At 39.0% G+C, this 26,959-nt stretch overlaps 2 protein-coding genes across 20 annotated transcripts in view; one reads left to right on the top strand and one right to left on the bottom strand.

Moving 5' to 3' along the window:
- The window catches only part of ADAM22 (ADAM metallopeptidase domain 22), a 254,110-nt gene extending 245,447 nt beyond the window's left edge, over positions 1-8,663 (top strand). For 17 of the 18 annotated variants that reach the window (XM_032253009.1, XM_032253007.1, XM_032253002.1 and 14 more), the window contains 2 exons: positions 266-389; positions 2,069-8,663. In XM_032253009.1, the coding sequence (XP_032108900.1) occupies positions 266-389; positions 2,069-2,089 (145 nt within the window). In that variant the 3' untranslated portion in view covers positions 2,090-8,663. The remainder of the gene's footprint in view (positions 1-265; positions 390-2,068) is intronic. The other variant, XM_032252991.1, reaches the window with a different exon arrangement.
- A 2,433-nt stretch (positions 8,664-11,096) lies between these two features.
- SRI (sorcin) lies at positions 11,097-26,600 on the bottom strand. Of its 2 annotated transcripts, XM_032253011.1 has the most exons (8): positions 26,487-26,600; positions 25,384-25,467; positions 23,653-23,722; positions 16,876-16,919; positions 15,930-16,077; positions 15,284-15,397; positions 14,151-14,209; positions 11,097-12,490 (listed from the first exon to the last, which is right to left on the bottom strand). In XM_032253011.1, exons 1-8 carry the CDS (start codon positions 26,535-26,537, stop codon positions 12,464-12,466), a joined length of 597 nt encoding a protein of 198 aa, XP_032108902.1. In that variant the 5' UTR covers positions 26,538-26,600; the 3' UTR covers positions 11,097-12,463. The 2 variants fall into 2 exon arrangements, with proteins under 2 accessions (XP_032108902.1, XP_032108903.1); XM_032253012.1 differs by lacking the exons at positions 15,930-16,077; positions 16,876-16,919.
- Positions 26,601-26,959: the final 359 nt, after the last annotated feature.

The raw sequence follows: 26,959 nt of genomic DNA, 5'->3' as shown, positions 1-26,959 counted from the left end.
CCATAGGACACATTTTTAGTGGCTTGTAGTTGAAAAGTATCATTCTGTGTACTAACATTTAATCCATTGCAGTCATGAAATCAGGAAAATAAAATTGCAGCATTACAGTATTGAGAATGTCACAGTGTCTTCCAAGTAGTTAAATCTTTGCAGTAGTGGCATATGAAAGTTAGAAGTCAGAGGGTTTGTTCTGAACCTACTTTTCAGATATTTGAAAAATGTTACACAATCACATGATATTTATTTCACGTTCTCAACATCTCAGGACTTTATCTCCTGCCAAGTCTCCTTCTTCATCAACTGGGTCTATTGCCTCCAGCAGAAAATACCCTTACCCAATGCCTCCACTTCCTGATGAGGAGAAGAAAGTGAACCGACAAAGTGCCAGGGTATGTGGAAACCTCTTCCATGTGCTTACATGTTCAGTCATTATCATTTATTTATGAGTTTATATTTTAAGAGAGAGAGAGAGAGTCATTTTTCTACCTTTATTCCTAAGAAAATAAAAAAAATCAAACTTGAAAATAAGGAGATTCTTGGGGCTTTGGGCTTCAGATTTATATGTGTAAATAGTTTAATCTGCATTGATACAGTCTAGATGTATTTTGTATAATTGCTATGTATTTATATATTATTGTAGCTAATATATTAAAACCTAGAATAAACAAAACTGTATTTTGCTATGTCACCTTTTACATTTTAATGACACTGCCACTCTGTCTCACAACATTCCTGAAACATATCAGTATATGAAATCTGAGATACAGTGGAGTTTAGAGAGACAGACTGACCCTCAGAGACTTAAGTGAAGGATATAACCACGGAATAATTACCTTTATTGATGTCCAGGCTCTGTGGTGTTCATTTACGCTGTAATGTTGATCTTCTCAGAAGTAATTGCAAATAAATAAATAAATAAATAAAGCTTGTAAGCCTTGGCATCTTTAGCTGCTGGTAGGTCTTGGGATCTTAGACTTTTCGGTCTCAAGAGATGTTTTGGAACCTCTTTGATTCCAAATATAAATTATGTGGTTCAAAGTAAATGTGGATTATTCAAATTTTAATTTGATTAACTCAAGAGTCAGTAAGAAGGCACAAATAATTAAAAGCTGTTTCAATCACTATAATCAAAAAGTCTGTAAAAACTACCATTGCTGTTTTGTTACTCATAATAAATTACCATTATATGTTAATATGAGAAATGGTAAAAGATAACAAAACAATTCAGATTCCCAGCATTCAGCTTTCTGAATTAATGAAAGACTTCTTGATTGATATCTAGTTGTTCACAATGTGATGTGTGATAATGAAATCTGAGACCGATATTGTTCCTGCCCTCCTCAAAGAATTGTCTAAGTGTAGCACCCCACTTTTTTCCTCCTAAATTGTCTGTATCACTGTTTTGCTCCAGCAAGTTGGGGACATTCTCTCTCAGCTGTTATCATGTCAGAGTTTGTGTTTTTGGAGATGTTACCACACAAGATCCTGCAAAAATGATAGCTCCCTAGAAAAAAATGTCAGAGGTTTTCTGTCGTGGCTGCACAAGGGAATTATCAGGAAAGCTTTTAAAATATTCTGATGCCTGAGTTCCACCCAGAGAGATTTTTATTTAGTTGGTGTGGTGAGCTGCCTAGGAAATGGAATTTTGGAAACCTCCCCAGATTAATGTAATGTGCAGATGAGGTTGAGAACCACTGCTTTAGCTGGCTGTCTCAGAATCCTGGGGAAAGGAAGGGCATGTGTAGCTTAAAAAATAATATTTTAAATTCTTTTATTCATTTGAGACACAATATTTACTTTATTCAAAATGTTTAGTAACATTAAATTAGGATGTGATGGTTTTTGTATCAAAAGATAGCTGTTGTTAAAAAGGTTGAGACACAGGTTTTCAGAAGGAGAAAACTAAAAGTTGGAGTTTTTATTCTATCCATTTATTAGACTTTGCAAGAGTGTGCATCCACGATCACATACATATGGATGGAATCACTGAATCTTTTTCATCTCCTACTCAGAATAAACCTGCTTCCTGCTTTTACAATGTGCAATTTTGCTCTTCTCTGTTGTGCAGCTATGGGAGACATCCATTTAAGATCAACTGTTTACATGTGATACATCGAAACTGTTTACTTCAACTTTTATAGAATCCCAGGCTCATGGAATCACTAAAAGTCTATCTGCTCTTCAGACTATATGAAGACCCTCTGAGATGCTACAGAGGAGAGGAAGCCGAGTCTCACATCTGGTTACCATTTTCTTTTTGTCATTGGCTTGGATTTAACCATGAAAAGAACTACTGAAATGTTACACTATAACATGGAACAATAAAGGTACTGGTATGTTAATGGATAATCCGCATGACAGATAATATGTAGAAATATTCATTAAATTAACTCACATGACCCAAAATGTAGCAAGTTTCCTAAGGGACAATAGTGGATTCAGAACTTGACATTCTGAAGCACAACCTCATTGTAAACAGTAATGCTATATGCATGAAGCTTCTGTTTATTGTTTTCTATATTTAAGGAAACAACATCCCATAATAGAAACGAGCATGCAGGGCTAAGGCATATAGGATTTTTCTGCAGGACTTTAAAGCTTTGAGAGACCAATATCCCACAGGCTAACTTTAAACATGTATTTTTATTTTTGTTTTGTTTTTTACTTTTCATATTTATATTAGCATACAAGGACAATTGTATATATGTAACATTTTTAAAAATTTTAAAAAAGCAGCTGTTACACACAAGTGTATTTTGCCAAATGCCTAAAAATTCAGTCACAATCACATCATCGTCATCTGTTCAGTGATCTTCAAAGACTATAAGCAGGCGATGTTGTAAATACAGTGGTCAATACTGTAAATGTGTCTCTCCATAATTGGTATTTGTCCAAAACATGAGATCACACTTCCTTGATGACAGCGGTTTTCTGTCATGGCTACCTTTAAACTGTGCACAGTCTGGAGGCAGTTAAGTAATTGAGTGAGAGAACAAAATGCCCAGCAAAACTTCTGGCCTCCACAGTTTGCTGATGCAGGAGCCCACTCTGCTGCTGATGGGCTGCTCCCTGGAAATCATCCCTCCCATCCATCCCTCCCATCTCATCCCAGTGAGCCAGTCCCTCAGCAGTGTGTCCTGCTGAGATTAAGCAAGTGCACCAAAGACACATGAGACCACATACTGCCAGTGAGCTGGTAGCTTCTGACTTGCCAATACTCTAACTCTGTGGCCTGAAGTTTTGTTCCTTCACAAAACATTAGTCACTCTTATCTGTGAAATGAATGACTTGTTTTAACAAAAACAACTCTGACACTGTTGATTAAGGATATTTGTCATCACTGGGATGTGAGTCCCAGCAAGTCATTCTGTACTGATTGAAGCAAGATGATGGAAGATTCTACTGTCTGAGCTGGGCAGCCTCACTGTTCATAAAGGGTTAAATTAGATCTAAACCACAGAAATGCAGCAACTGAGAAGCTACTCTAACAGCTGGCAGGGGGAAAGAATCTGATGCTTTGAACCATATATTTTTTAATCCATGGGAAAGTAAGAGTCTATGTTAAAAGCCCCTTCTTTAACACCAAAGTTCGATAGCTGTTATAATGCAGATCTGTCATTCCCAAACAAAGCTAGCTACCCTAATGAGGCTGGAAGTTGATGTGCTCAGTCACATGGTCTGCTCTGAAGTATACTTCTGATTTCCTCATTTTCTGTGTGTTCTTGAGAGGAATAGAATCTGCAGACAGGGTTTCAGAAAAACTCTCTAAATTTGATCCTCTCCCATAGTATCCATGGACAAAATCCATCTCATCTTTGTATGTAATCAAACTGATTACATGTGATTACATATGATGCCCAAACTGAAGGGCTGAGTTAGAAGGCAGCGTTTTATACTGTGTGTCTTCCATAATGGACCTCTCTTCTGAAAGTCTTTGAAATGTTTGGAAAGCAATTTAATGTTCCAAAATTACATATTGTAAAACAGCATTTTTCGTTACAGGAAGGTTTGGGTGAGTGTTGGATAGTGTTGCCACATAGCTCAAGCAAAGGACAGAAGGGCAGCCAGATTGAAAGATGTAGCAAATAAAGTGATTTTTTACCAAGATCACTGTAACGTGCACTGAATGTTTCTTGGTATTGAGTGTATAAAAGGCTAATGCTATAAGGTTTATTTTGACTATAAAAGAGTTTATAGATTTGAATGTAAGGTGCCTCATGTAAATATGCTTCCTAGTTACAGTTACACAAGCTCTAATTTGAAAGAATCCACAAATGGCTAGCTGAGAAGTTAACACATCTCTGTCTATCATCCATCCGTCTGTCTTCCCTCACCTAAGTTATTTTTACATGAAGTTATTATTTCTAATGAAAATCATTATCATGTGCCTTTTCGGAGACATGGTTGCTCTGGAGGCATATCGTTTGTAATCGCCCTCCTTGGTAATAACCTTCCTGTGAAACAGAATGAAACTTTTTCTATTTGTAGAGATTATGATTCTAGGTATACGGTAACTTTAATATTCTATTTTTAGAATCTATCTCCCATGTTTAAATATTCTTAGAGCCATTTGTGGGATTCACTGACAAATTTATAGTCTCAAGGGATAGTTTCAAGAAGTATCTATATCTGTACTCATGGTTGGGGTTCTAGAGGCATTACATCTAAATATTTATGACTTTTCACCCAATGAGGTAGGTAGAATGTGAACCCGTAGCATTAAATATACAAGCACAGCATTGTTTCTTTTTAAATATCTATTTTGGAGGAAACTTTGAGGTCATATAACAGTTTATATCATGTAACTAATATTTATATTTCCCAGTCCACTACAGAATCATTGCTAAGCAGAAGAGAGCAGTTATTTGGCCTTTGTGTTCCATTGTATGCCTTTTTCCCCTTTCTAAGGTTTTATGCATTGATAAGATTATAGACTGGCACCCTGCTGCCCGAGATGTTCCATTTATCCATAGTCATTGCAGTGCAGTAAACCCTGATTTAAAGGAACATTTAAATCAGTAAGTGACACTCCAGTAAGTGTCAACAGGAAGGTGCGGGATAGCAGGGAGTCCTTAAGGATGGACTAGCCACATGAACTGTCCTCTGCATCCAGCAACTTTTTATTTACATGGGAAGTGGCATGGTCCTCTGAACACTGCAGGCTGGAAATGATCCCCAGGGCACATGCAATCTGTGGAAAGGAATAAATCAGTACTTCTCAGACAGTGCAACATGGTGAGGGCTTTCAATTCGCTGTGGTTGCTGTATTTTTAACAAGAAACTAGGAGTCTCGATTAGGAATAACTTATTATTAGAGTTGTTCCTTTAAAAAATGGCGAATAAAGCAAATGTGGACTTAAAATGCCAACTTATTTTTCACTTTGATATTGGTGCTTTATTAAGTGATGCCACAGTTTCTCTCTCTTCCGTCTTGCTTTAAAAAGGATTTTACAGTTGTGTTTGTATATAAGGTCAGTCCAGCATAGAATTTCTGAAAGTAACATTAATAGGGTTTCTCAAGGTGTTGTCAGAAAGATAAAATTGGATATTCTGTGCACTTTCAGAGAATGACTATTTATGTTTGAATTTCATGGCAGGCTTACATTTCTTTTCTGTGACTCTCTTGCTTATCTGCATAATTTAATCCTATGTATTGTCCCAGATCTCTTGTGGCTACTTTACCTGTTACCTTTTTTGGGATTTTGTTTTTTATGTTTTACAGTTACCTTTCGACCAGAAGATATATAGTATTTCTATTCACTTTTTTTCAGTGTTTTAAAATCAGGTTTGTTTATTATTCATTTTAACCATTCATTTCCTATTGTCATGTAGTTCTATTTTAACCATATATATATATATTACTTTAAATATTTCCGTATGTTATTCAACATGATAATAAATCCTTATCTAAAGAAAAGACTATTTTACTTTATTTTATTTAAAGGAAAGGGAATTCATTGACAGGTTATTGAGTAGTTTGTAGAGTATATGGGAAGAGGAGAGCCAAGTTAACAACTGGCAGGAGTGAGAGGGACGAGACAGCTGCTGGCACAGTGTGATAGGACACATCTGGCTGCTGCCACTGAATGCCCACATGGGCAGCATATTGTAAATATCACCCTACCAGTTGGTAAGTTGGCATGAATTTTCCATGAAACGCTCTGACTCCCATTTGCAGCAGCATATCTACTTTTTATGTTCTTAATTATATTTTTCCTTTCATTTTTGTTTTTTTCCTAAAACTGCCACCTAAATCCCTATCTACACCATTAAGTGTATGAGTCAAGATAAATTTCTCATTCTTGCTAGTATAGTTTAAGATGTATAGGAAGCAAACATTTCTATGGAATAGGGATTAATTTGGGGCTCAAATGTTTTTTTGTTGTTTTTGTTTTTCCTCCTGAGATGTTTTTTGAATGGATAAGGCTACTCTGGTTGTGGATGCAGCAACTTTTCTCCTGGCATGGAAGGACTATGGACTTTGACAGTTTCCTGTTGATAGTATAATATAATGAGGGGCCCAGTCTGCTCTTTTAAAAATCGGCTGAGCAGCAGCAGTCCATCCCAACTGTGTGTGAGTAGCCCAGCTGTTAAAAGTACACCTGTTGGGAATTGTTGGCACATGCTCATAGCATATGCTCTGTGGGGAGATGCTTTTAATTCCAAGAGGAGCTTTTCTGCCACATCTGCAGATGCACAGCAAAGATACAGCAGGACTTTAGAAAGCAGGACAGGGTTTCTACTTTTTATTCATTGCTTTGTTAGTCCTTCAGATGGAGCATCTTCTGGTTGTTTGTAAGCAGAAAAAACAAAACATTCAAAACCAAAAACCTGTCTAACTAGTACGTTTGTTCTTTATTTCCATGGTCTGACAAACAGTAAGCATTCTCACAGTGAGATTTTGAGGGATGCTTCTGGAACCATTCTGCTTCCCAAGTAGCTCCCCCTTCAGTAGCTGTGCAGCCCTTTTTTCCTGACTAGGAACTTTCTCTGTTGCAGATGTCAGTTCCTTTGGCTAAGTTGTCACTTGGGAGAACCCTAAGATGCCCTAGGGAGTAAAGGTGGCAGTCATCTTTATCTTCACCCACTGGCACACGAGCAGCTAATTCAACTTAGGAAGTCCAAAGAGTGTGAATTTCAAGATGGAGAGGAGATAAGAAGCAGTGAACTTTGGGAGACTATGGGGCATTTAGTCCTGACATAGACACAGATTGGAAATCCACAGGAAGATTCCTGAAGCCATATGTGCAGGAGAGCACACATTGTCATGAGGGGTGTGGTAGGAAGAGAGGTTCTGGATGCCTAAGACAGACATGCTTGGCAGTTTAGTGTTGGCTCTGTGAATACTTTGTGGTCCAGTCCATGATAGATTGGTCACTCCTGCCTGACACATCCCTGTTGCGTTGTTATAGAACCTGTATCATATGGGGAGGCTTCAAGGCTGGCAGGCTTTTGATCAGGTAATCATCATTTCATGTTTTTAAGTATCCTTGAAATCAGTACCACCCAATATGTGTTTTTGGTTTTGTTTTACAAAAAGGCATACAATGAGACTAAAATTAATGCACATACAGAATCATCAATAAAGTTTCAGAGTTTATGATGAAAAGGTATTTTTCTTTCTTGTAAAAAAAAAATATATATATATATATATATAATATGCTGATCTACATTCATTTTAGAGCTTAGCCTCTTATTTTATGAATTTTCAGGCTGTGATTTGTGTTGGATGGTTAAGCTCTAAAATAATGCAAATAACCCCAGTCTTTAAATATAGCGGTGCTAAGTTGTGCAAGGTAACACAATGCAGAAACAGCTGATATGAGTTAATTCTTAGTAATAATACAGAAGTTCCTGCTAAACTATATATGTGTATCACTGCCTGATTAGAAACCCCACTTTTCTTTTCCAATCCAGCACAAAATCAAACTCTGATTCTACAACCAGTCTTTTCAAAGGGCAAAAATGACCCAACACCTTTGTTTTGTATAGAAAAACTTTTTTTTTTTTACACTAACTGCAAAAGTGCTTAAAAAAAGGTTTATTCAGGATAACTAAGCATGCACTCCTTTTTTAACTTGCTGGAAGACTTGCCCCTCCCCAGCATCTGTAAAAGACTTCTTTGAGAAACTGGGTGTTTTACCTAAACATAGTAGCTTACATGTTAGCCAGCAGTAGGTCAACACTAGTGTTTTCCACGTCTATCACCTTTGACAGGTGATGTCCATCTACAGATGGTGGAAGCCACCCCATGGGGAGCTGTAAATAGCAGCATGGTTTCACCTTTGGTAATCAGGTAATCATGTATATATACTTAGATTTGCATTATTTCAACATTTCTCTGCTACTCTGCACTTCAGGTTCGTTAAGCTATTTTAATAATTACTGGGGTTCTGGCAAACACCAATGGGAATGTATATGGCAACTGCTTTCCTGAGCAAGTGTGATTTGTTTTATGGCTGTTGAAGTTATAAAATTGTTCTTACATTGTAGGTAAACAAAATCTTGATGTTTCTAAAGGTCACTGTAACTTAAGGTTCAAATTTCTGGCACAGTTTTATTAGTATTCACTTCTGAAGCTAATAAGATACCACAGTTTTCTATGTTACTCTCATTGTAACATCAGTAAAGTGACTTTCAATAAAAGATTTATGTTATTTTGATGCACGGCTCTTTTCTCTTTTTTTCTCCCATTTTCTCTTTCAGAAGCTTTGTTAGGGGTACAGTCAAGGGATTGTTTCTTTTTTGTTCACCAGTGTCCCAGAAGGGGTGACTAACATGATGAGAAATACCCTTTAGCAAAGCCTGAGTGCTCAACTTATTGCAGTTTCCTCATCTTGGGGGGCAGAAGTAGTTTACTTATTTATCTATTTGCCTCTCCTCATAAGCATGTCCTCCCTCACCCTAATGAGGATCAATTTCCTACATGCTAGCCTGTGGACCAGGCAGTGTGTTCAATAAACTTGCAGAGTTTATGAAGAAAAGGTATTTTCCTTTCTTGTTTTATATATATATATATATATATATAATGTTACATATATTACATATTATATATATATAATAAGTGATATATATTCACTAAGGTGATCTGCATCACCTTAGGGCTTAGCCTCTTATGTTATGAGTAAGTTCACCTGTGCTGGATTCTAAAGCACTGAGCCTGGGATGGACTCAGTTTAGGTTCATGAGTTCATTGCCTAAAAACTGTTCCACCCTGGCCTTTTCATCTTCCAGGCAGCCATTTTACTTACCAGTCATTATTCTGGCGTTTGTAGGGTCCTTGCCATCAGCTCACAGGCTGCATAGGAAATAAGTAAGTTATAAGTAGTCAAGGTCCTGTTTTAATGTGAGAAAAAGAGAAGGAAGTCACTGATGAAGGGTTTGTACATTTATTATGAGATTTTAAAAGTTTATGATGATTACATATAGCTCCATTTCTTGTATTTATATTTTAGTCATATAATAATTCATTTAGATGAACACTGAAATAGTAACACACTCAGCTGAGCCAAAGCAAAGTCTAGTGCACAGATGGCAGAAGTCGTAGCCACATGCCATCTCATGGACTGATGGTACCACTGGGAACATCATGCTGAAGGAGAGTCTAAACTCCAATTTGGCTCCATGGAAGCAAGAGCTTTAATTTAATATGACTGCTGTAGTACAAATCTACGCCAACTATCCCCAGGAAGCACCGGATCTCTGGCAGCCACATTCCTATAGAAGTGCACGAAATGTGTTAAAAGTATTTCATAAATCATGGATCTCTTGAAGCACATGAGTAAAGCACACATCTCCAAAATAAAATTAAATCCTAAATGAGAGTGATTTGAGGAGCTTAATTCTCCAAATAGTTGAAGTAATCAAGCTTCAGCTCACAGCTCTACCACCCTCCAAATAGATGCTTTAAGAAAAAGTAAACAGACCAGGAAATAATTTTAAAGTAGTGGGTGAGGCTGCACTAGAGGTATACAAGGAATGAAACACAATCCAACATAAAATAGAAATAATGCAACAGGAGATTCACTTGTAACCAAGACTGGCTGTAATTAAAGAAAGGAGATGAATCCATCAAATTTGTCAAGGGGAAGGAAACTTTCTAACTACAGCAACATACTGAAGACTATGCTCCATGCTTTTGGAAAGAATGGCTGAAAGCAGAAGGGGAGGAGATTCATTTTGAGGTATTAATAATAATTAAAACGGAATTAACTGAATGATGTCTGATATGGTTTGGCTCTGTGTCCCCACCCAAATCTCCATCTCAAATTGTAATCCCCCATGTGTCGATGGAGGTACCTGTAAGCCCCAAATCGAGGGAGGGAGGTAATTGGATCATGGGGGCAGTTTCCCCCATGATGTTCTTGTGATGGTGAGTTCTCATAAGATTTGATGACTTTATAAGCATTTGCCATTCCCCCTGCCTGCATTTCTCTCTCCTGCCGACTTGTGAAGAAGGTGCCTGCTTCCCCTCCCGCCATGATTGTGTTTCCTGAGGCCTCCCCAGCCATGTGGAACTGTGAGTTAAAACCTCTTTCCTTCATAAATTACAGTCTTGGGTAGTATCTTTGTAGCAGTGTGAGAACAAACTAATATAATGTCAGAGGCATGATTTTGTAATACTTGAGCATTCACCCCAAAGCCAATTCAGAACCACAACTGATGAAGCACACCTTGGGACTTGTTCAGTTATGGCCTGTAACCTTGGGTGAGCAAGGGCCTTCTTCCCTACTACTTATCTTCAACCAGAAAATTACCATTTCCTTAGACTATGATTTCCTCAGAGGAACCTGGTAAGTTGAAACCAAACAGCAGGTGCTGGGACACTGAAGGTGAGCTCCCTGCCTCCTAATCCTCTGAGCCCCTTTTTAGCCCTTTTCTAGACAGCCCAGGCTCAAGCAGAGCTCTGTGGCCTCACAAACAATATATGGAGATGAAATCTATAGTCACCATGTAATATATAGCAGGCTGCTTCACATTCTGTTATGCAACCTGGGCTAACTAACTTGCCATAATTACATGTTAGGTTTTAATAAATATTAAATGAATGAATATATATTTTAACAATATTGTAAAAAGTAATAGTGAAATGAGGCTAAAGATGCTTAAAGAAAATGTTTTATTTTCATTGGTTGACAACTAATTGTTCAGTTAAATGGTAACTCTCATACTGCATCCTAAATTAAGACAGACACTGCTGGCAAGTAGAAAATAGACTAATTTCATTTTTTATCTGTTAAGCTCTCTTGATTAAAAAAAGGCAAACCAGGCCAGTTTTAGATTTAAGAAACAGAAACAGTGTTAGTGCTTCTTGTATCAACACACTTCATATTCAGAGCTACCCCCAAGAGATAACATATTATCTGTTTTTCAAAGGTGGGGAAACTGAAACTTGGTATTATCTATAACGATCAAACCACACAGTAAAAGGCACAAGCCAGCATTAGAATTCAGATATTACTTGAAAGCATACAGCTTAAATTTTTTTTAAAAAATTCTGCCATTACAAATGTAGTACCTGCTTATTGGAGAATGTTTGGAAAAACAGTAAGAAGGGAGAAGATGCTCATGATCCTGACTCCCAGTGGTAGCCAGATCAATGTTTTGGGACATACTTTCCAATACTCTGCTATGTATATTTTTTAAAGTGTGAACATATAGCATATCAAAATGGATGTATCAGTATTTTAAAAACTAAAATCTGACTTAAAAAGGAAAGCATACAGAAAATCTGAAAAGTACTGAAATATATAAAGAAAATTAAAGTCATCTAGAATTCCATTAACCAAAAATAAACATTGTTAATGTTTTCATATATTCCCTTAGTCTTTTTATATCAATTTTCTTTTTATATAGTTAAGCTTATAATATGCAAGATTTTTAAGTATAGTTAAAAACGGTTTAAATAGATGATGACAAAAAGGGACTTGGTGACAGATAGTATTTGCCAATTAAATTATTCAATAGGTTTTAAAGGGGCTGTGCTAAATTTCTACTAAGGTGAATCCCGACATGGATTACTGGATTACCTTTTTTGTTGTTTTTTTTGCACCCAACTGGGTCTGTGTCATTTACATAAGATTTTATGTTTGAAGTCTTTCTGGGAGAGGAAAGATGGCAGCTGTAGTATGATTAACAGTTTTTAGTATCTCAATGAAAAATAACGTGATTTAAACATTTTGCACACTTAAATTTACAAAGAGTTTTAGCAAGAAAATAAGGCATGACTGACAGTGGCTCAAGGAAGTTCTAAATGGTGTAACAGACTAGATCTTATTAAAGTTCCAAAGAATTTATTATCAAAACTAAAAATAAAACTTCAGTTGCACATAAAGTAATAAATTTTAAAACAGCTGTTGAAAAGACGTGATGTAAGTGTACACATATTACTGAAGGCAGAGAGGACAAGCAAAAGAGAGCTCCAGTTGGAATGTCAATTATGTTCATTCAGCTTCCTCTTGATTTAAACACTCATGACACACTGGATGAACTGAAAGAAAAATCAGCATTATACAACAGACCTCAAAACACTTACACAGCATAGCTTATTTCTGGCAGCTTACATTGGGTTTTCTAATTTGAACATGAGTAAAACAACCCCCACTAAATGACAGATGGAAAAGTTTCCTTTTTTTAGAGAAGCAGTCTAATATAAAATCCATTGGGTTTCTCACACCAAAACTTTTTACAGAAAGCAGATACTACTTCAATGGATAACTAATTTAAATAACTATTCAAACATTATTTAATTTAATCTAAGACTCTAGAAATGGTCATGGACAAAGATACCTACCACAAACACAAATAACTGGAGTTTATACTTTTGTATCATGTGGGGATTTCCAAACTGCACAGTATTACTCTAATGGAGTACCTTTAAACAGTTTAGTCCCTTAAAATCTGCTTTATTCAAATAAATCATAGCATGCAAGTATATGTATGCACAGAAACAGAACAGCTAACCCTTCAGACACCGAAGATTAGAAATATCAGTATTTGCTGTGACATGTTGGCTTCCCCACTAAACACAAAGCAATAGATTCTACTCTATTGGTGTTCCCTACATTGGGAAGGTACTGTGCACTGCTAACCCACAGCTCTATCACAAGGTCAGTGTGATTATCCCTATTTTAGAGAAAAGGGAAATAAGGATCAGAATGTTTAGAAATCTTTTAAGTAGCCCGTCAGAAGCTAAAGCCCATGGTCCTTCCATCCCCCAGGCAGCCTCCTGATCTTTAGAAAGAGCAAGGGGACTGTGAACTAAGAAGTTAATGCATGCTCAAGAGAACACACACTTAAGTAGTAAATTAAGCATATTTATACACACATACTAAGCTTTTAAAAGTGTATTAGTTTACTAATAACTGCAGCAGCTGCTAAACCAAAAATATATGCATCTTATATTTTGTAGTGGAGAAACACTTTAGAATATTCAGTGATTACACTGATTTCAATTCTAACAAGTTTTTTTTTTTTTTTTTTTTTTTAAATCAATGGCTGAGCCAACACTGAAGAAACAAGTAATCAATCTCCCCAGCTTTGTTATACACATCCAGCTAATGCCATCAAAGATGGCACTTGGTTATGTTCCCACTGGTTAACATGGCCTTGCCCTGCCCTCATTTAGTGTGGCTGTTTAGTAAATAACTTGTTTTAAATTGTGATTTAAGTTGGTGCCTGCCTTATGCCCTCAATGCAAAGCATAGCTTTGAGCTGTTTTTGGTTCTCAATGACTGACATGATTTGTTTATAGAAGACAAAAGCAGATAGTATATCTGCATAGTGTTTTTCAAGGGCATTTCTAATATAAATCTTACAACAGCTCAGTGAAAAAAGGCATTGCTACTGTATCTTCTTTATTCATATAGTGTGACAGCAATTAAGAAACCTGCTTAAGTGACCCAGCTAATAAATGCAACAAGCTGGGTCTTTGAATGCAAATCAAACCATGGTCTAACTATAGTTAAGACTAATACATGAAATTAATAAATTTTGGATAACTCTTTCTATGTAACCCTTGAATCCCTTATTTCTCTGGCATCCTTAAGATGTTCTTAACAGCTAATTTCAAAGGGATCCCATCTGGTGTATCCCTTTTTCATCTACTTCATCTTTTTCATTTACTATACCTCTTAATTTCTAAGACTTACATCATCATATGGGAAATTCACAACACCTTGCTGAGCAGTATCCCGTCTTCGAAAGCTGTCTGTAAAACAACACAGTAAAATTCATGGTTTTTCTTTAAATGGTTTTTCTAAAATCATAAAAGATAATTATTTTGGGCCAGGCATGGTGGCTCATGCCTGTAATCTCAGCACTTTGGGAGGCCATGGTGAGCAGATCACCTGAGGTCAGGAGTTTGAGACCAGCCTGGCCAACATGGTGAAACGCTGTCTCTACTAAAAATACAAAAATTAGCTGGGCATGGTGGCAAGTGCCTGTAATCCCAGCTACTAGGGAAGCTGAGGCAGGAGAATTGCTTGAACACAGGAGGCGGAGGTTGCAGTGAGCCAAGATCATGTCATTGCACTCCAGCCTGGGGGACAAGAGCGAGACTTCATCTCAAAAGAAAAAAAAAGTTAATTATTTTGGCATTGTGTTCACACTATAACAACATTTAAATTGTGCAACCAATTAACATAAAGACCAAAGCAAAGAAGCCAACTATATGAATAGTAAAAGATTTGATATGCAACAAAGTAACAGACAGAAGTTGGCCAGCTGTCTTTTTCAATGTGGATCTGGAGAAAATACCTTACCCAAAGTCAGTAAAAGCTGTGCAACCTCCGTGGCCATTACTTAATTGTGATAAAAGCAGGCATTGCTGCTTACAGAAAGAATTTCTAGCTTCTTAATAACAAAGATACTGCTTAAAAAGCAGAGAGTCCCTGATATAACAAATGTGCTGTGATCAGTTTCTCCGCCATTTCACCTTTGCCCTATAGAAAAGGCTTTACTTTCACTCTTTCCAAATATTCCACATTCTAGGGAAGAATTCCTCATAATCTGATCAGAAATGCACAAGTTAGCTGATTATGTTTTAGAACATTTTAGTAAAATTTAGTTATTTATTTTAATGGCTGATCACTTACTAATCCAAAATAAGTTCTGGAAAAAAAAAAACAAAAAATTATTCTACTAGATATGCTTAATAGTAATCTGAAAAAACTACTAAAGCAAGAAAAAAATTGGGAAGAATAAAAGTTGAGAAGCACTGAGAGATGAAATGTAATGAAAACTGTCTTGTCTTGTGGTGATGACGTGACCTCTTGGAACTCACCCGTAAGAGCCCTCAGTTTGACGCAGCAGGCAATGTAGTCATCGAAGGTGATCTTTCCATTGGTGCTGTACCGTTTCGCAATTGAATTCACGGCCTGCGGACTCAACCTAAATCCTAAAAGAAAGAAAAAAGTGATCCAGTAAAAAGGTTAAAGGATTGCAAAAGCCCATTAAAAAATAAAATAATCAAGCACTATTTTTTAAGACTGTGAACTTATTTTAATTATGAATACACACAATTTCTAAGAAAACAGAAACTGCCTTCAGGTAGCAATTTGTTTATTTATTTAGTTGTTTATGAGAGGGAGTCTCACTCTGTTGCCCAGACTGGAGCGCAGTGGTGCAATCTTGGCTCACCGCAACCTCCACCTCCCAGGTTCAAGCACTTCTCCTGTTTCAGCCTTCAGAGTAGCTGGGATTACAGGAGCATGCCGCCATGCCCGGCTAATTTTTTTGTATTTTAGTAGAGATGGGGTTTCACCGTTGCCAAGGCTGGTCTCAAACTCCTGAGCTCAGGCAATCCACCCACCTTGGCCTTCCAAAGTGCTGGGATTATAAGCGTGAGCCACCGCACCCAGCCTAGTTTTAAAAATAAAAAACAACTTACTTCTACTGATAAATGGAGAGTTCTAGTAAGCCATACCAACCCATTGTTGTCAGGGCCTTCTGCAATTCTTGTGGATCTACTGTGCCACTCCTGTCAGTGTCAAAACTGATAAAATGTTGTCTCCAGCCATTCAATACAGCCCAGAGTTCTTTAAATTCATTGAAACCCATTGTGCCAGACATATCTCTCTGAACTATAATCAAGGATCACAGCTGTATTTTGTAATATTTTCTAAGGATTAAATGAAAGATCAAGTTTAAGAGGAATTCAATATTCTTTCCACTAAAATGGCTACAAAAGTTATTGTAGATTATTTTTGGTATAAGATTCATGATTTAAAACTATAATGAAAAGTGGCTATGGAGAAAAACCTCAAGTACCTATTTTTACTATGGGAAAAGGATAACTTACATGACCTGATGATAAGGAAATAGTGTTGTCATTGTGAGCCACATATAAAAACCAGTCTTGTCAGTGGAACTAGGCTGTACTTTCTGCATGCTTCAGGCTATGCTGTTTGCCCTTCTGTTCTAGTGTCATTTCTGGTACTAATATTCCCTTGTTTAGTCCTCCCAGACAATTGAGGTGGGGTGGAAGGCACTGGATGGTCAGCAGTAGCTAAACTCAGTCCAACAACTGGGATGTGAAAAATCCTATCACTTGCAGAGCAATCAGTGTTAAAGAATAAAAAGGCTTTCCTGACACTCTGGACTCTATACTTGTTTTATAATACTTTGATGTTTCCTTGAATTTCTGAACAACATTCTGTTTACTAAAAATATTTTCTTCCTTTGTTCATACCAAATTACATCCTATAATAGAAGCTAATAATTATAGAAAGCTTTTTTTCCATTTATTTTATTGCATTTTAGAAAGCTTTTTAGTGATCATTCATTACTTTGTGTTTACTAAGTATTAATTCTAAGATGAATTCCTTTAGAATTTTAGAAAAAATTATTCTAGACAAAAATCAAGGTAAAGGATACATCCAGCATTGAAACCATAAGCCGACAAGTCTCCAGGTTAAAAGCTGTTAAGAAAAGTACACACATATTAACACAATTCCAAAAATTCATATTATACTGGATACATTCAAATTAATTAGAAAAATGATTATTATATACTTTTATGTTTACATGCTACTCAATTTATGTGTCACTAATCATATGGAACTTCAAAGTAGCTTTTTCTTCATAAAGAGGATTTTTCACTAGAACCTAAATCTGATTTAAATCACTTTGATAGAATTCATTTTAAAAAGTATTATACAGGCAAGGTACAGTGGCTCATGCCTGTAATCCCAGTACTTTGGGAGGCCAAGACAGGAGGATCACCTGAGGTCAGGAGTTTGAAACCAGCCTGGCCAACATGGTGAAACCCCATCTCTACTAAAAATACAAAAATTAGCTGGGTGTGCTTGCACCTGGCAGGAGGAGGTTACAGTGAGGTAGATGGTGCCATTGCACTCCAGCCTGGGTACAAGACTCTGCCTCAAAAAAAATAAAATAAAATAAGGATTACATAGTGTACTGTTCATACTTTCATGCTCTGAAACTGTAATATAGTGAGTTCAAGTCACCATAACAAACCATAATGTATTACATCCAATATGGTGGGTGGGAAGGTAGGGTTGCTTTGTTCCTACACATAAATGACTATAAATTGTTGAGTTTGCTAATTTTGTGTCTGATTACTTCTTTTCCTATTTTCCCTTGAATGTCAGGTACTGAACAGAAACTTCCTACCTCAAGTAGTCTATGACCTCTTAGCTTATATACGAAACCAGGTAAATACGCTTGTTAGAATTATGCGTTAAATCAGAGTACTCTCGATAAGACCCCATGACCAATTCAGTGGTGGTCGCTGTTCAGAAGCCTTTGTAACTTAGCTACAGTTTAGGACTGTTCTGAGGGCATTTTGGTACCTCACTTACGTAACTAAACCAGAGCACACACAATGGGTGAGGTTACTGGTAATCTAAGAAATAGGAAACTTAAAACAACCTTTTACATCTTACATGGTATTAATGGTATTTAATGACTGACAAAACTGCAAAGGTACAAAGATACTATAAGACTAAGTGGCAGAAGTGACCAGGGTCATGTGGGAAAAGCTGGTATAAATTCTGCAAGTTTGTTAACACACAGAGCTAACATTTTTTACAGCTTTTTCTAGCTTCATATTTTTTCTCTAACCAAAATGAAATTAAAACATAACTGGGCTAACTAATTACTGTAATGTCTCCCAACAGTGCAAACTAGGTTTTACACATTTGATAGATTCCTGTGTTTGGCATAAGCTTTACTGGAAATAAAAGACTGGTGACTATTTCTACTTTCAATTTCATTCTGCTTTCATTCCACTGTTTCTATTTCAATCTCCATCGATCCACAGATAATATTCTCTGTGGTGAGAGGAGGAGGAAGCACATTTACACTTTTGGGAAAGAGCCGGGTAGATTCTTCATTCTGACTTTTAAGTTGTATGGCGCTATGAAGTCCCTCTAATCTGGAGCTGTAGTTCTCAACCCTGGTGCTTAACAGAATCAAAGCTTTAAAAGATTCTGATACCTGGGCTGCACCACAGAACAATTAAATCAGGAACTCTGAGTGTGGGACCTGGGTAGTCATATTTTTAAAAAGCTTTTCAGATGATTCTAGTGAGCAGCCAAGGTTGAGACCACCATTCTACTCAAAGTGTGATTCCTGGATCAGCCATATTAGCATCACCCAGGATCTTGAAGAACTGCAGAATTGCAGCCCTTAACCTACACCAATAAAATAAGAAGGTGAATTTTATCAGCTTGCAATCCCAGCACTTTGGGAGGCTGAGACAGGCGGTCACCTGAGGTCAGGAGTTTGAGACCAGCCTGGCCAACATGGTGAAACCCTTTCTCTACTAAAAATACAAAAATTAGCTGAGCATGGTGGCATTCACCTGTAATCCCAGCTACTCAGGAGGATGGGATTGTGCAAGTGATATATATTCATGATAAAGGTGATATATATTCATGTTAAAGCAGCTGGCTCAACCTGAACCAGCATCACATGGAAACTTGTTAAAGGTGAAATTCCCAGGGCTCACTCCAGACATCTGAATGAGAAACTCTGGGGCAGGACCCAGCAATCTGGTTTTTGTAAGCTTTCCAGGTGATGCCAATGCTGCTCAAGTTTACGAACTACTGCTCTGGATGGCTTGACAAAAAACCACAGGGCAGAGCCGACTATGTTGGGCTCACATTCAAGGTATTAAAGGGGCCGTGAGGCAGATAGCTTCTCTGTTTCTGTTTAATGAATGGCATACCCATCCACTCCGCAGTCACCCAAGCCAGAAATCTGGGAGCCTCCTCAATTCCCTCTCCCCAAATAATCCATCACTTTCTAAACAGCTGTAGAGTCCATCTCCAGCCCCACTATCACTTTAGTTAGCATTTTGCTCACCTGTATGACTCCAACAGCTCCCTAATGGGCATCCCTGACTCTTTGTTTTACTCCCATGTCCCCCAGTTTACTAGTCTTTACCCTACAGTCAGGGGTGGTTATGTGCTCTCCTTTGTAAAATCCAGTATCAGGGATCTACTGCTTTCAGGATAACGTCAAAGCACCTTAACTGGCATATAAGGTCATACACTTATTTTGCCAGACAGGCTCATCTCTTACTCTCGTTCAACCCCTATCTTTTTTTTTTTTTTTTGAGACAGAGTTTAGCTCTTGTTACCCAGGCTAGAGTGCAATGGCGTGATCTCGGCTCACTGCAGCCTCTGCCTCCTGGGTTCAGGCAATTCTCCTGCCTCAGCCTCCGGAGTAGCTGGGATTACAGGCATGCGCAACCATGCCCAGCTAATTTTTTGTATTTTTAGTAGAGACGGGGTTTCACCATGTTGACCAAGATGGTCTCGATCTCTTGACCTCGTGATCCACCCGCCTCGGCCTCCCAAAGTGCTGGGATTACAGGTGTGCAACCCCTATCTTCATGGAGAATTTCTCAGTTCTTTGACTGAACCATGCTCTTTCTGGGTCTTTTGCACATGCTGTTTTAACTGCCTAGGACACAACTTCCCATCCCACTCACTTCATGGTCAGCATCATTTCTGCTGGAATTTCACTTCTGCTCAGCTTAGATATCAATTCTGCAAGGAGAACTTTCCTGATTCCTGTCTGGGTTGTGTGCCCATCCTATGTGATTCCACAGCCTCTCTCTTTACTTTTCCCAGTGCTTTTCCCAACTTCCAGGCATTGATTGTGGCTGCACAGCCAGCACCTAGCTCATAGGAAGTGTCCACTAAACATGTACTGGTTGGATGAATGAATGGATAGATGGCACCGAATTCTCACCCCCACGCAGGAAGCTGTAGAGCTCTGCATTTTATATGTACAGCCTTCTTAGACAGACATCTAAGAAGGAATGTGTTTTGTGAATAAAATCTGATCTTTACTAATACTCAAAAAAGTAATGTATAATCTTAAAATGTCAGTGAGGCTACAGGACTATGATTTTTCTATCTTAGAAAATTTTCCATATTTATTAACTCAGTAGTCACCTGTTAAGTACTTACTATGTTCAGGGTTCAGGGTAACAGGAACTTTAGAGACACAAATGTGAAATTGCACACTGCCCTAGCTGACAGTCTAAGGAAAAGATAAGCCACATACACATACAACCCTAATCATGGTAGAGTGCCGAATTATAATGGAGGTGCCAGAAAGTACCAGAAGGGAATGAGGAGTGAGAGGCTCCTTCCTAGTAAGAGAATCAAGAAAGACTTCATAGAAGACATAGAATTTAAGCCAAGCCTTGAATGACAAGAATGATGGGGGCATTTGGGGACAGCTAAGGACCAGCATAAGCAAAGAGAGAAGTAGAAGGCCCAGGACAGGCAAAGCATAAGCTCAATATGATTTGCAAAGAGCACAAAAAAAGTGGGAGCAGATATGGTTGGTCGGGGAGGCTGCATTATAGAAGACCTTGAGTTCCTTCTAAGCCGTTAGTAACGACTGAGGAGAAGGACAGGTTAGAGCTGTGTGTCAGGAAGGTCGGGAATCTGGCCATTTGTGTGAGAAGAATCTGAAAGGGCAGTGAGATGGCAGTGAACAAAAGTGAATGAACAAAAAATGTATCAATCCAGATAGTTCCAATGAACTAGAATGCTGATGTCCAATAAGTTTGGGTACGGAAAACTTGCTCAATTTTGTTCATAGTATTTTTCCTCCAGAAATAGCTTTTATTAGTGTTAATTCTAATTATTTAAAATTAATTAAAATTATAAGTATTATATATTATATGGCTATAATATAAATGTAACTACATATAACTATAAATTAAAATTATTTATTCAACATTTTAAAAACAAATTAATTTAACGTGATGTTAATTTTAATAATTTCCAAAGAATCACTGCTATGATTTTACCTTTACTCTTTTTCTTCTCTTCTGTTCATTCTACTAGAATGCCTCAAACATCGTTTCCTCTTGTAGAAACATACAACATAACGAACCTAGAAAGAAAGCCCTACCTCCAGCTGTTTCTCTCAACCTTACCACAGTGGAACAACTAAATTCAAGGGAAAAAGAGAAGGTGAATTACAATCTTACTGACTGGAACACAACCTTTCACCAACTCTAACTCTAGGTATGATTGCTTCCTTTTAAACTGGTTAAGAAGGGCCCATAGGCACTGAGCTGGAGTAATCCCGCCTGCCTATCCAATTCAGATCTGTGCCTTTTGGTTTGGAAGCTGGGTTTAAACGACTGACGGTCATATAATATCAGTATTACAAAATCCTGAGACCTGACAGGCAGGATGGTTCTGTGGTTTACGACAGCTGTGAGAGAGCAGGCGAGGGTAGGCAAATGATTCGATCACATAGTCCCGTGACTCAGGAAACGCCTTCTCTTTAATGCATTGACCTAAGGCCATCACTAAATGTGGCTTTCTCAATGAAATTTTAAAAGGACTGCTCTCTAAGAATACATAACCCATATTGTTAGTCAGATGCTAAAATCTGCCACATCTCATCTACTGAAAGGGTGTAGAGTAACAGGCCATGCTGGGATCTCACTGCACTTTGATAAACCCTGCTATTAGGTAGGCCTACCTCGTTTACCAGCTCTACTGCTTGAGGTTAACAGTGAACAATTTAAATGTACTGCCTACACAATAAAGAAAAAAACTCCCCTAAACCAGAAAGTGCTCCTTTTGCGTAGGACTAGATTAAATAACAGGAACTTGAAAGGTTCTTTGTTTATATTAATTCCTCTAATTAGGTAATAGTAATAGGATATAAGTCACATAAAACAAAGGATGATGAAAAAAACGCAAAGGGTTCAGAGACAGCCATCTAATACAGGCCAAGTCAAATAGTGTGTTTTGTTTTTTTTTTTTTAAGCCACTATAAATTCACAGGTGTGAATTCGTCTTTGAACATTTTAATTTACAGCTTTGAAACTGGGTCTTCAATTTGATGTTCTGTCTCAATTAACAACTGGCAAAGAAGTTGGCAGATAATGTATTTGAACTAAGACATTATTCTCTACCCTGGAAATCTATCATGTTCATGATCTAATTTCAAGAGGAACCACTTCATGTGTGTAGGATGATGAGAAGCCTCCAGTTGGAATTTAGCACTTTTTTGAATTTTTGAGACAGGCTGTTGCCCAGGCTGGAGTGCAGTGGCACAATCTTGGCTCACAGCAACCTCCACCTCCTGGCCTCAAGTAATCCTTCTGCCTCAGCCTCCTGAGTAGCTGGGACCACAGGTGCATGCCACCATGCCTAATTTTTAGATTTTCTGTAGACACAAGGTCTCACTATGTTGCTCAGGCTGGTCTTGAACTCCTGGGCTCAAGTGATCCTCCGGCCTCAGCCTCCTAAAGTTGCTGGGATTATAGGTATGAGCCACTGTGCCCAGCCAGGGATGCAGCCATTTTGCATTATTTCACTACTCACAGCTCATGGCAGAGTGCTCAAAAGGCAGGAAGGTGGGGTAAGAGCTGAATTATGGAGCAGCAGCTCCAGTAAGTAGAAAGGGTACTTCCCACTTAGCCTGAACACATACTATGAAATGGAAGAGGAAAGACCTGAGGGATGTCACGGCAAGCACTTATGTTAGCAGGAGCATGCCCAAAGCTCAGAGACCAGGGGTGCAGGACAGGCCACTCAGGGACCAGGGATGCTGAACCAGCCACTCAAAGCCTTAGTGCCACCAGGTCAGGGCAGAGTAGGCTCTTGGCAATTAACAGCAAATTTCAGTTCCAAATGTCAGTTAATGACACCTGACCTGGTGGATTTCATTTCAGCACCCTACCTTGTCCTCTGTGAAGGAGGCCATCCAAACTGTATCACTGGTTCTAGGTACACAAAACCCAAATCTGAGAAATCCACTGAATTGGCAGGTAGAATGGAATAATTTATTATTATTATTATTATTATTATTTTAGAGACAGAATCTTGCTCTGTTGCTCAGGGTGGAATGCAGTGGTACAATCATAGATTACTGCAGCCAAAAACTCTTGGCCTCAAGCAATCCTCCCGCCTGGGCATCTGAAGTGCTGGGATTACAAGTGTGAGCCACTGTGCCCAGCCTAGAGTGATTTTGGAGCTGTTTTCAAATCAACATTTTGAATTAGTAATCTATTTTAGCTTTTAGAATTCTAAACTTTGCTGGATCAGAGAAGCTGTTTCCTTGAAGGCTGTAATCAGAAGTAACAGCTAAAATAGGAAACACAAGAGTAACTTTAGACAAACTTTGAGACTGTCAACTTACGTTTGTATCCTCCAGCAATGCCTGACTGTGTCAGACATCTCTGCAATTCATCAGCATCTATCTGCCCGTCCTTTAAAAAAAATTAGAGGAATCATAATAGTGATTTGTACTTTGAAGTTATTTGTTTACCTTCAGCATTCAGTGAAGCAATAACAACAAAGAAAATCAGTATCGTCATGCATGACTTTTTATTAAAAGGAATGCCTTCCAAAAGTGGGCATTCTTTTCCTTAACCCACTTCCAAAAGATTTAATGATGAAAGAAAGTGTCTGTCTGGACAATTACTTTTCTCTCAATCTGAGCTAGGAAACTGCTACAGGTAAACATTTTTAAATATTTATGCAAGTTGCTTAAAAGCCTAATTCCTTGTTTTCTTTTCTTTTCTTTTCTTTTTTTTTTTGAGGAGAATGGCGAGAGCAGGATACACAGCAGACACCAGTGAGTAGAAGGCTTCGTTAAAACAGTGGCCTCCTTGGTCACCTTTTCTTATGATACAGTGAATGGTTTTTTTCAGAGCACAAATACATCTGGAAGATACCCATTAGATTCCCAGTGCCCATTCATTAACTGAAAGAACTAGATATATGTGATTTTTAGGGATTTTAAAATAAAATACCTAAATCCTCAAGTCACTGGATATTATAAGGTATAAATGAGGAGCAGGATCAATAATTTGAAAGGCAATGAATACAGGCCAGGGCTGCTGAAAGCTAAGCAGGTGGGGTCACTTACATCCTGGAGGCACTGGCAATCTAAGAATGCTATAGTCTTGAGGTTTCCCACGTCTTGAGGTTTCAAAGACACGGATCATTAACAGATTAAGTAGATACTTAAGGGAAAGTCTTCCAGTTTTAGACTATATTTTCCATTCAATTTCTTAAGCTGTATTTCTCAGAGTGCTACCTTAAAAAGTGGTCTTAGGTTTTTATCCCGTAAGATTCTACAGTTTTTACATTAAGATTTTGCTATTTCTAGTTTTTGGTCAAAACAAGACTAGGTTGAATTCATAACAAACATCCTCTCTATCTGGACATGACTGGGTTATACCAACAGTATATTTACTGCACACTGTGACCTTGTGAGCTAGGGAAGTATCCTCTCTCAATGTAAGACAGCACCTGTCATACAACTCAGAATGCAGACAAGTGAAATGTCTTGAGGAGCTAATTGCTTCCCTGGGTCAACAGGCCACAACACCTAATAAGGACATGGAAGGGCGGACCTAGTAACAGCATCTGCATCAAAGAGAAACTACATAGTTCACAAGGTTAACTTCCTGATACTAAGAAGAGCAGTTACTTTCTTATTTAGAAGCTGGTGGGTTTTTACCACATTTCCTAAGGGGGTGAATGATTAGCAATCAAGTTCAACCCAAAGAAAGTGTCTATTAGAATCTGGTTACATAATTACTAATATATGTCTTTAAGTTGTACAAACAAGGGTTTATATTTACCAGATCTTGAATTTCTTCATTTAAAACCAGCCTGAATCCTTTAATTCAACCACGTTTGGTTTCGAGCTGAACCCACATAAATAGGAGTAACACTTTGTCCTAATTTGTTCTGAACATTCAGAAATAAAAAACTAAAGTAACGACTTTCCTTCTTTCTTTGTTTTGCAGAAGCAAAGGGACTCAGTTCCAGAAGAAGTTCGCTTTTCTATGTCACTATATCAAAAGCTACCACAAATGCAGACTATAATCACTCTTTGATATTAAAGGGAAAAGCTAACCTGTCCAGCTACAGCAGCAAAGTAACCATACAGCGGATCTTGAGTTTGTCCGGGAAACGCAGGCCCTCCAGGAGCCCCTCCATACTGTGAAACAGGAAACACATAGACATCATTCTGTTAATCAAGTTTTCTTCTTTCACCACTGAAGGCTTTTGTGCAAGGTCAGACAACTGCCCGCCGACTGCCCCCGACCCCGCCCCCCGCCTCCCGCTTCACAAGGCTCACCTGCCCACCACCGGGCACACTCAAACTGCCACCATCCCACTCCTCTCTTCCATTCTCACCCCGTAATTTAAAAACTGGCTACTGGGACCATACAGAGTTGCTGTGGAAGTGATGTCTACATATGTAAAGCAACTTTTTAAATCCCTATTAACCTAGAGGCTACTGAGGTGAGTGCAAACTAAGCAAGCCACTAAAAGGCAGGGCTTGGAATTCTCCTTTTGTTGTTACAGCTTTTATGGTATTTTAAAAGCGTTTTAAGAACGATGGAAGGCTGGAGTTGGTAACATCCTGAGACGGGTGTAGCCTAGGGAAGAGTAAGGAGTCTGGCCGGGCTGTATTTCGTGGTTGGGGAGGGAACAGCCTGTCTCGGAAACAGTTCCCAAGACAACGCACATCCCACACGCCCGGCGAGGCGGTCTTTTACTCCGGCAGGTTTTCCCTTTTTTTCCGTCCCCCTACACACTTTTTTTTTTTTTTTTTAAGGGAAGAAGGTAGATCGCAGAATCATTCTAGAATAAAATGACTGTTGTTGCTTTGGGAGGCAACCAAGAGGCGGGGGTGGGGTGGGGGTCAGCCAACACTCATTAACACGACTTCACGCCGCGTATCCGATAAGCCGCAAGGTGGGCTTCTTGAGTCCCAATCCACCCGCACCTTGGACCCGCAGAGCCATCCAGGAGAAGGGACGGGAGAGACGAGGGGAGAGGCCGAACCGCAGGGGCCTAGGGCGAGGCCGCGAGCGCACGGAGAAGCTGGGGGCGGGAGGAGCCCGGGCAGCCGCCCACCAGCGCCTCACCCCGCTGGCTGCTGCATCTCCAAGGTGGCCTCTTCGCGCCCCGGAACCACCTGGGCCGTGATCTCGCGTAGTCAGCACTTACCCCGCCTGGGTAGTACCCGCCGCCGGCGCCAGGATGCCCCGGGTACGACATGGTGCAGACTGCGCCGCCGCCGCCCTCGCCCTGCGAGCCAGGCCTCGCCGCCGCCTGCCCCGCCCCGCCCCGCCGCGAGGGGGCCGCCCCCGAGCGCGCCACGAGGGCGTGGGGGACGAGCCCGCAGCCGCCTCCAGCTCCCGCCTCTGCGCGCGGCCGTGGCTCCCCTTCCTGCGCGCTTCTTCGTATGTTTGCCATTTCGGTGCCAATGCCATGCACGATCGAAGGTCCAGCGATGGGCTACGACCTGCGAGGTAATTCACACCGGGGACTTTCCTCCCTCTGAAACTAATGGCACATTCCAACACCAATACACCACGCCAGGAATTCTTTATATTTTTCCTTCGGACTTGACTATTATCCGAAACATTTCTTATTTTAAACAACTTTATTGGACAGGACGGAGCTTTACAAGCGGAGCG

The sequence above is a fragment of the Sapajus apella genome, unplaced genomic scaffold (assembly GCF_009761245.1).
Source record: "Sapajus apella isolate SASKATOON/1434 unplaced genomic scaffold, GSC_monkey_1.0 scaffold81, whole genome shotgun sequence".
NCBI lineage: Eukaryota > Metazoa > Chordata > Mammalia > Primates > Cebidae > Sapajus > Sapajus apella.
This window is presented reverse-complemented; position numbering and strand designations above follow the sequence as displayed.

Excerpts from the sequence above, each read along its gene's own strand:
- SRI (XM_032253011.1), bottom strand. The coding sequence starts at position 26,537 with ATGTCGTACCCGGGGCATCCTGGCGCCGGCGGCGGGTACTACCCAGGC. Across the intron at positions 23,723-25,383 it reads TTGCTGCTGTAGCTGGACAG|GACGGGCAGATAGATGCTGA; the intron begins GTTAGCTTTTCC and ends TTTTTTTTAAAG. Across the intron at positions 14,210-15,283 it reads CAAACTGAGGGCTCTTACGG|ACAGCTTTCGAAGACGGGAT; the intron begins GTGAGTTCCAAG and ends GTTGTTTTACAG.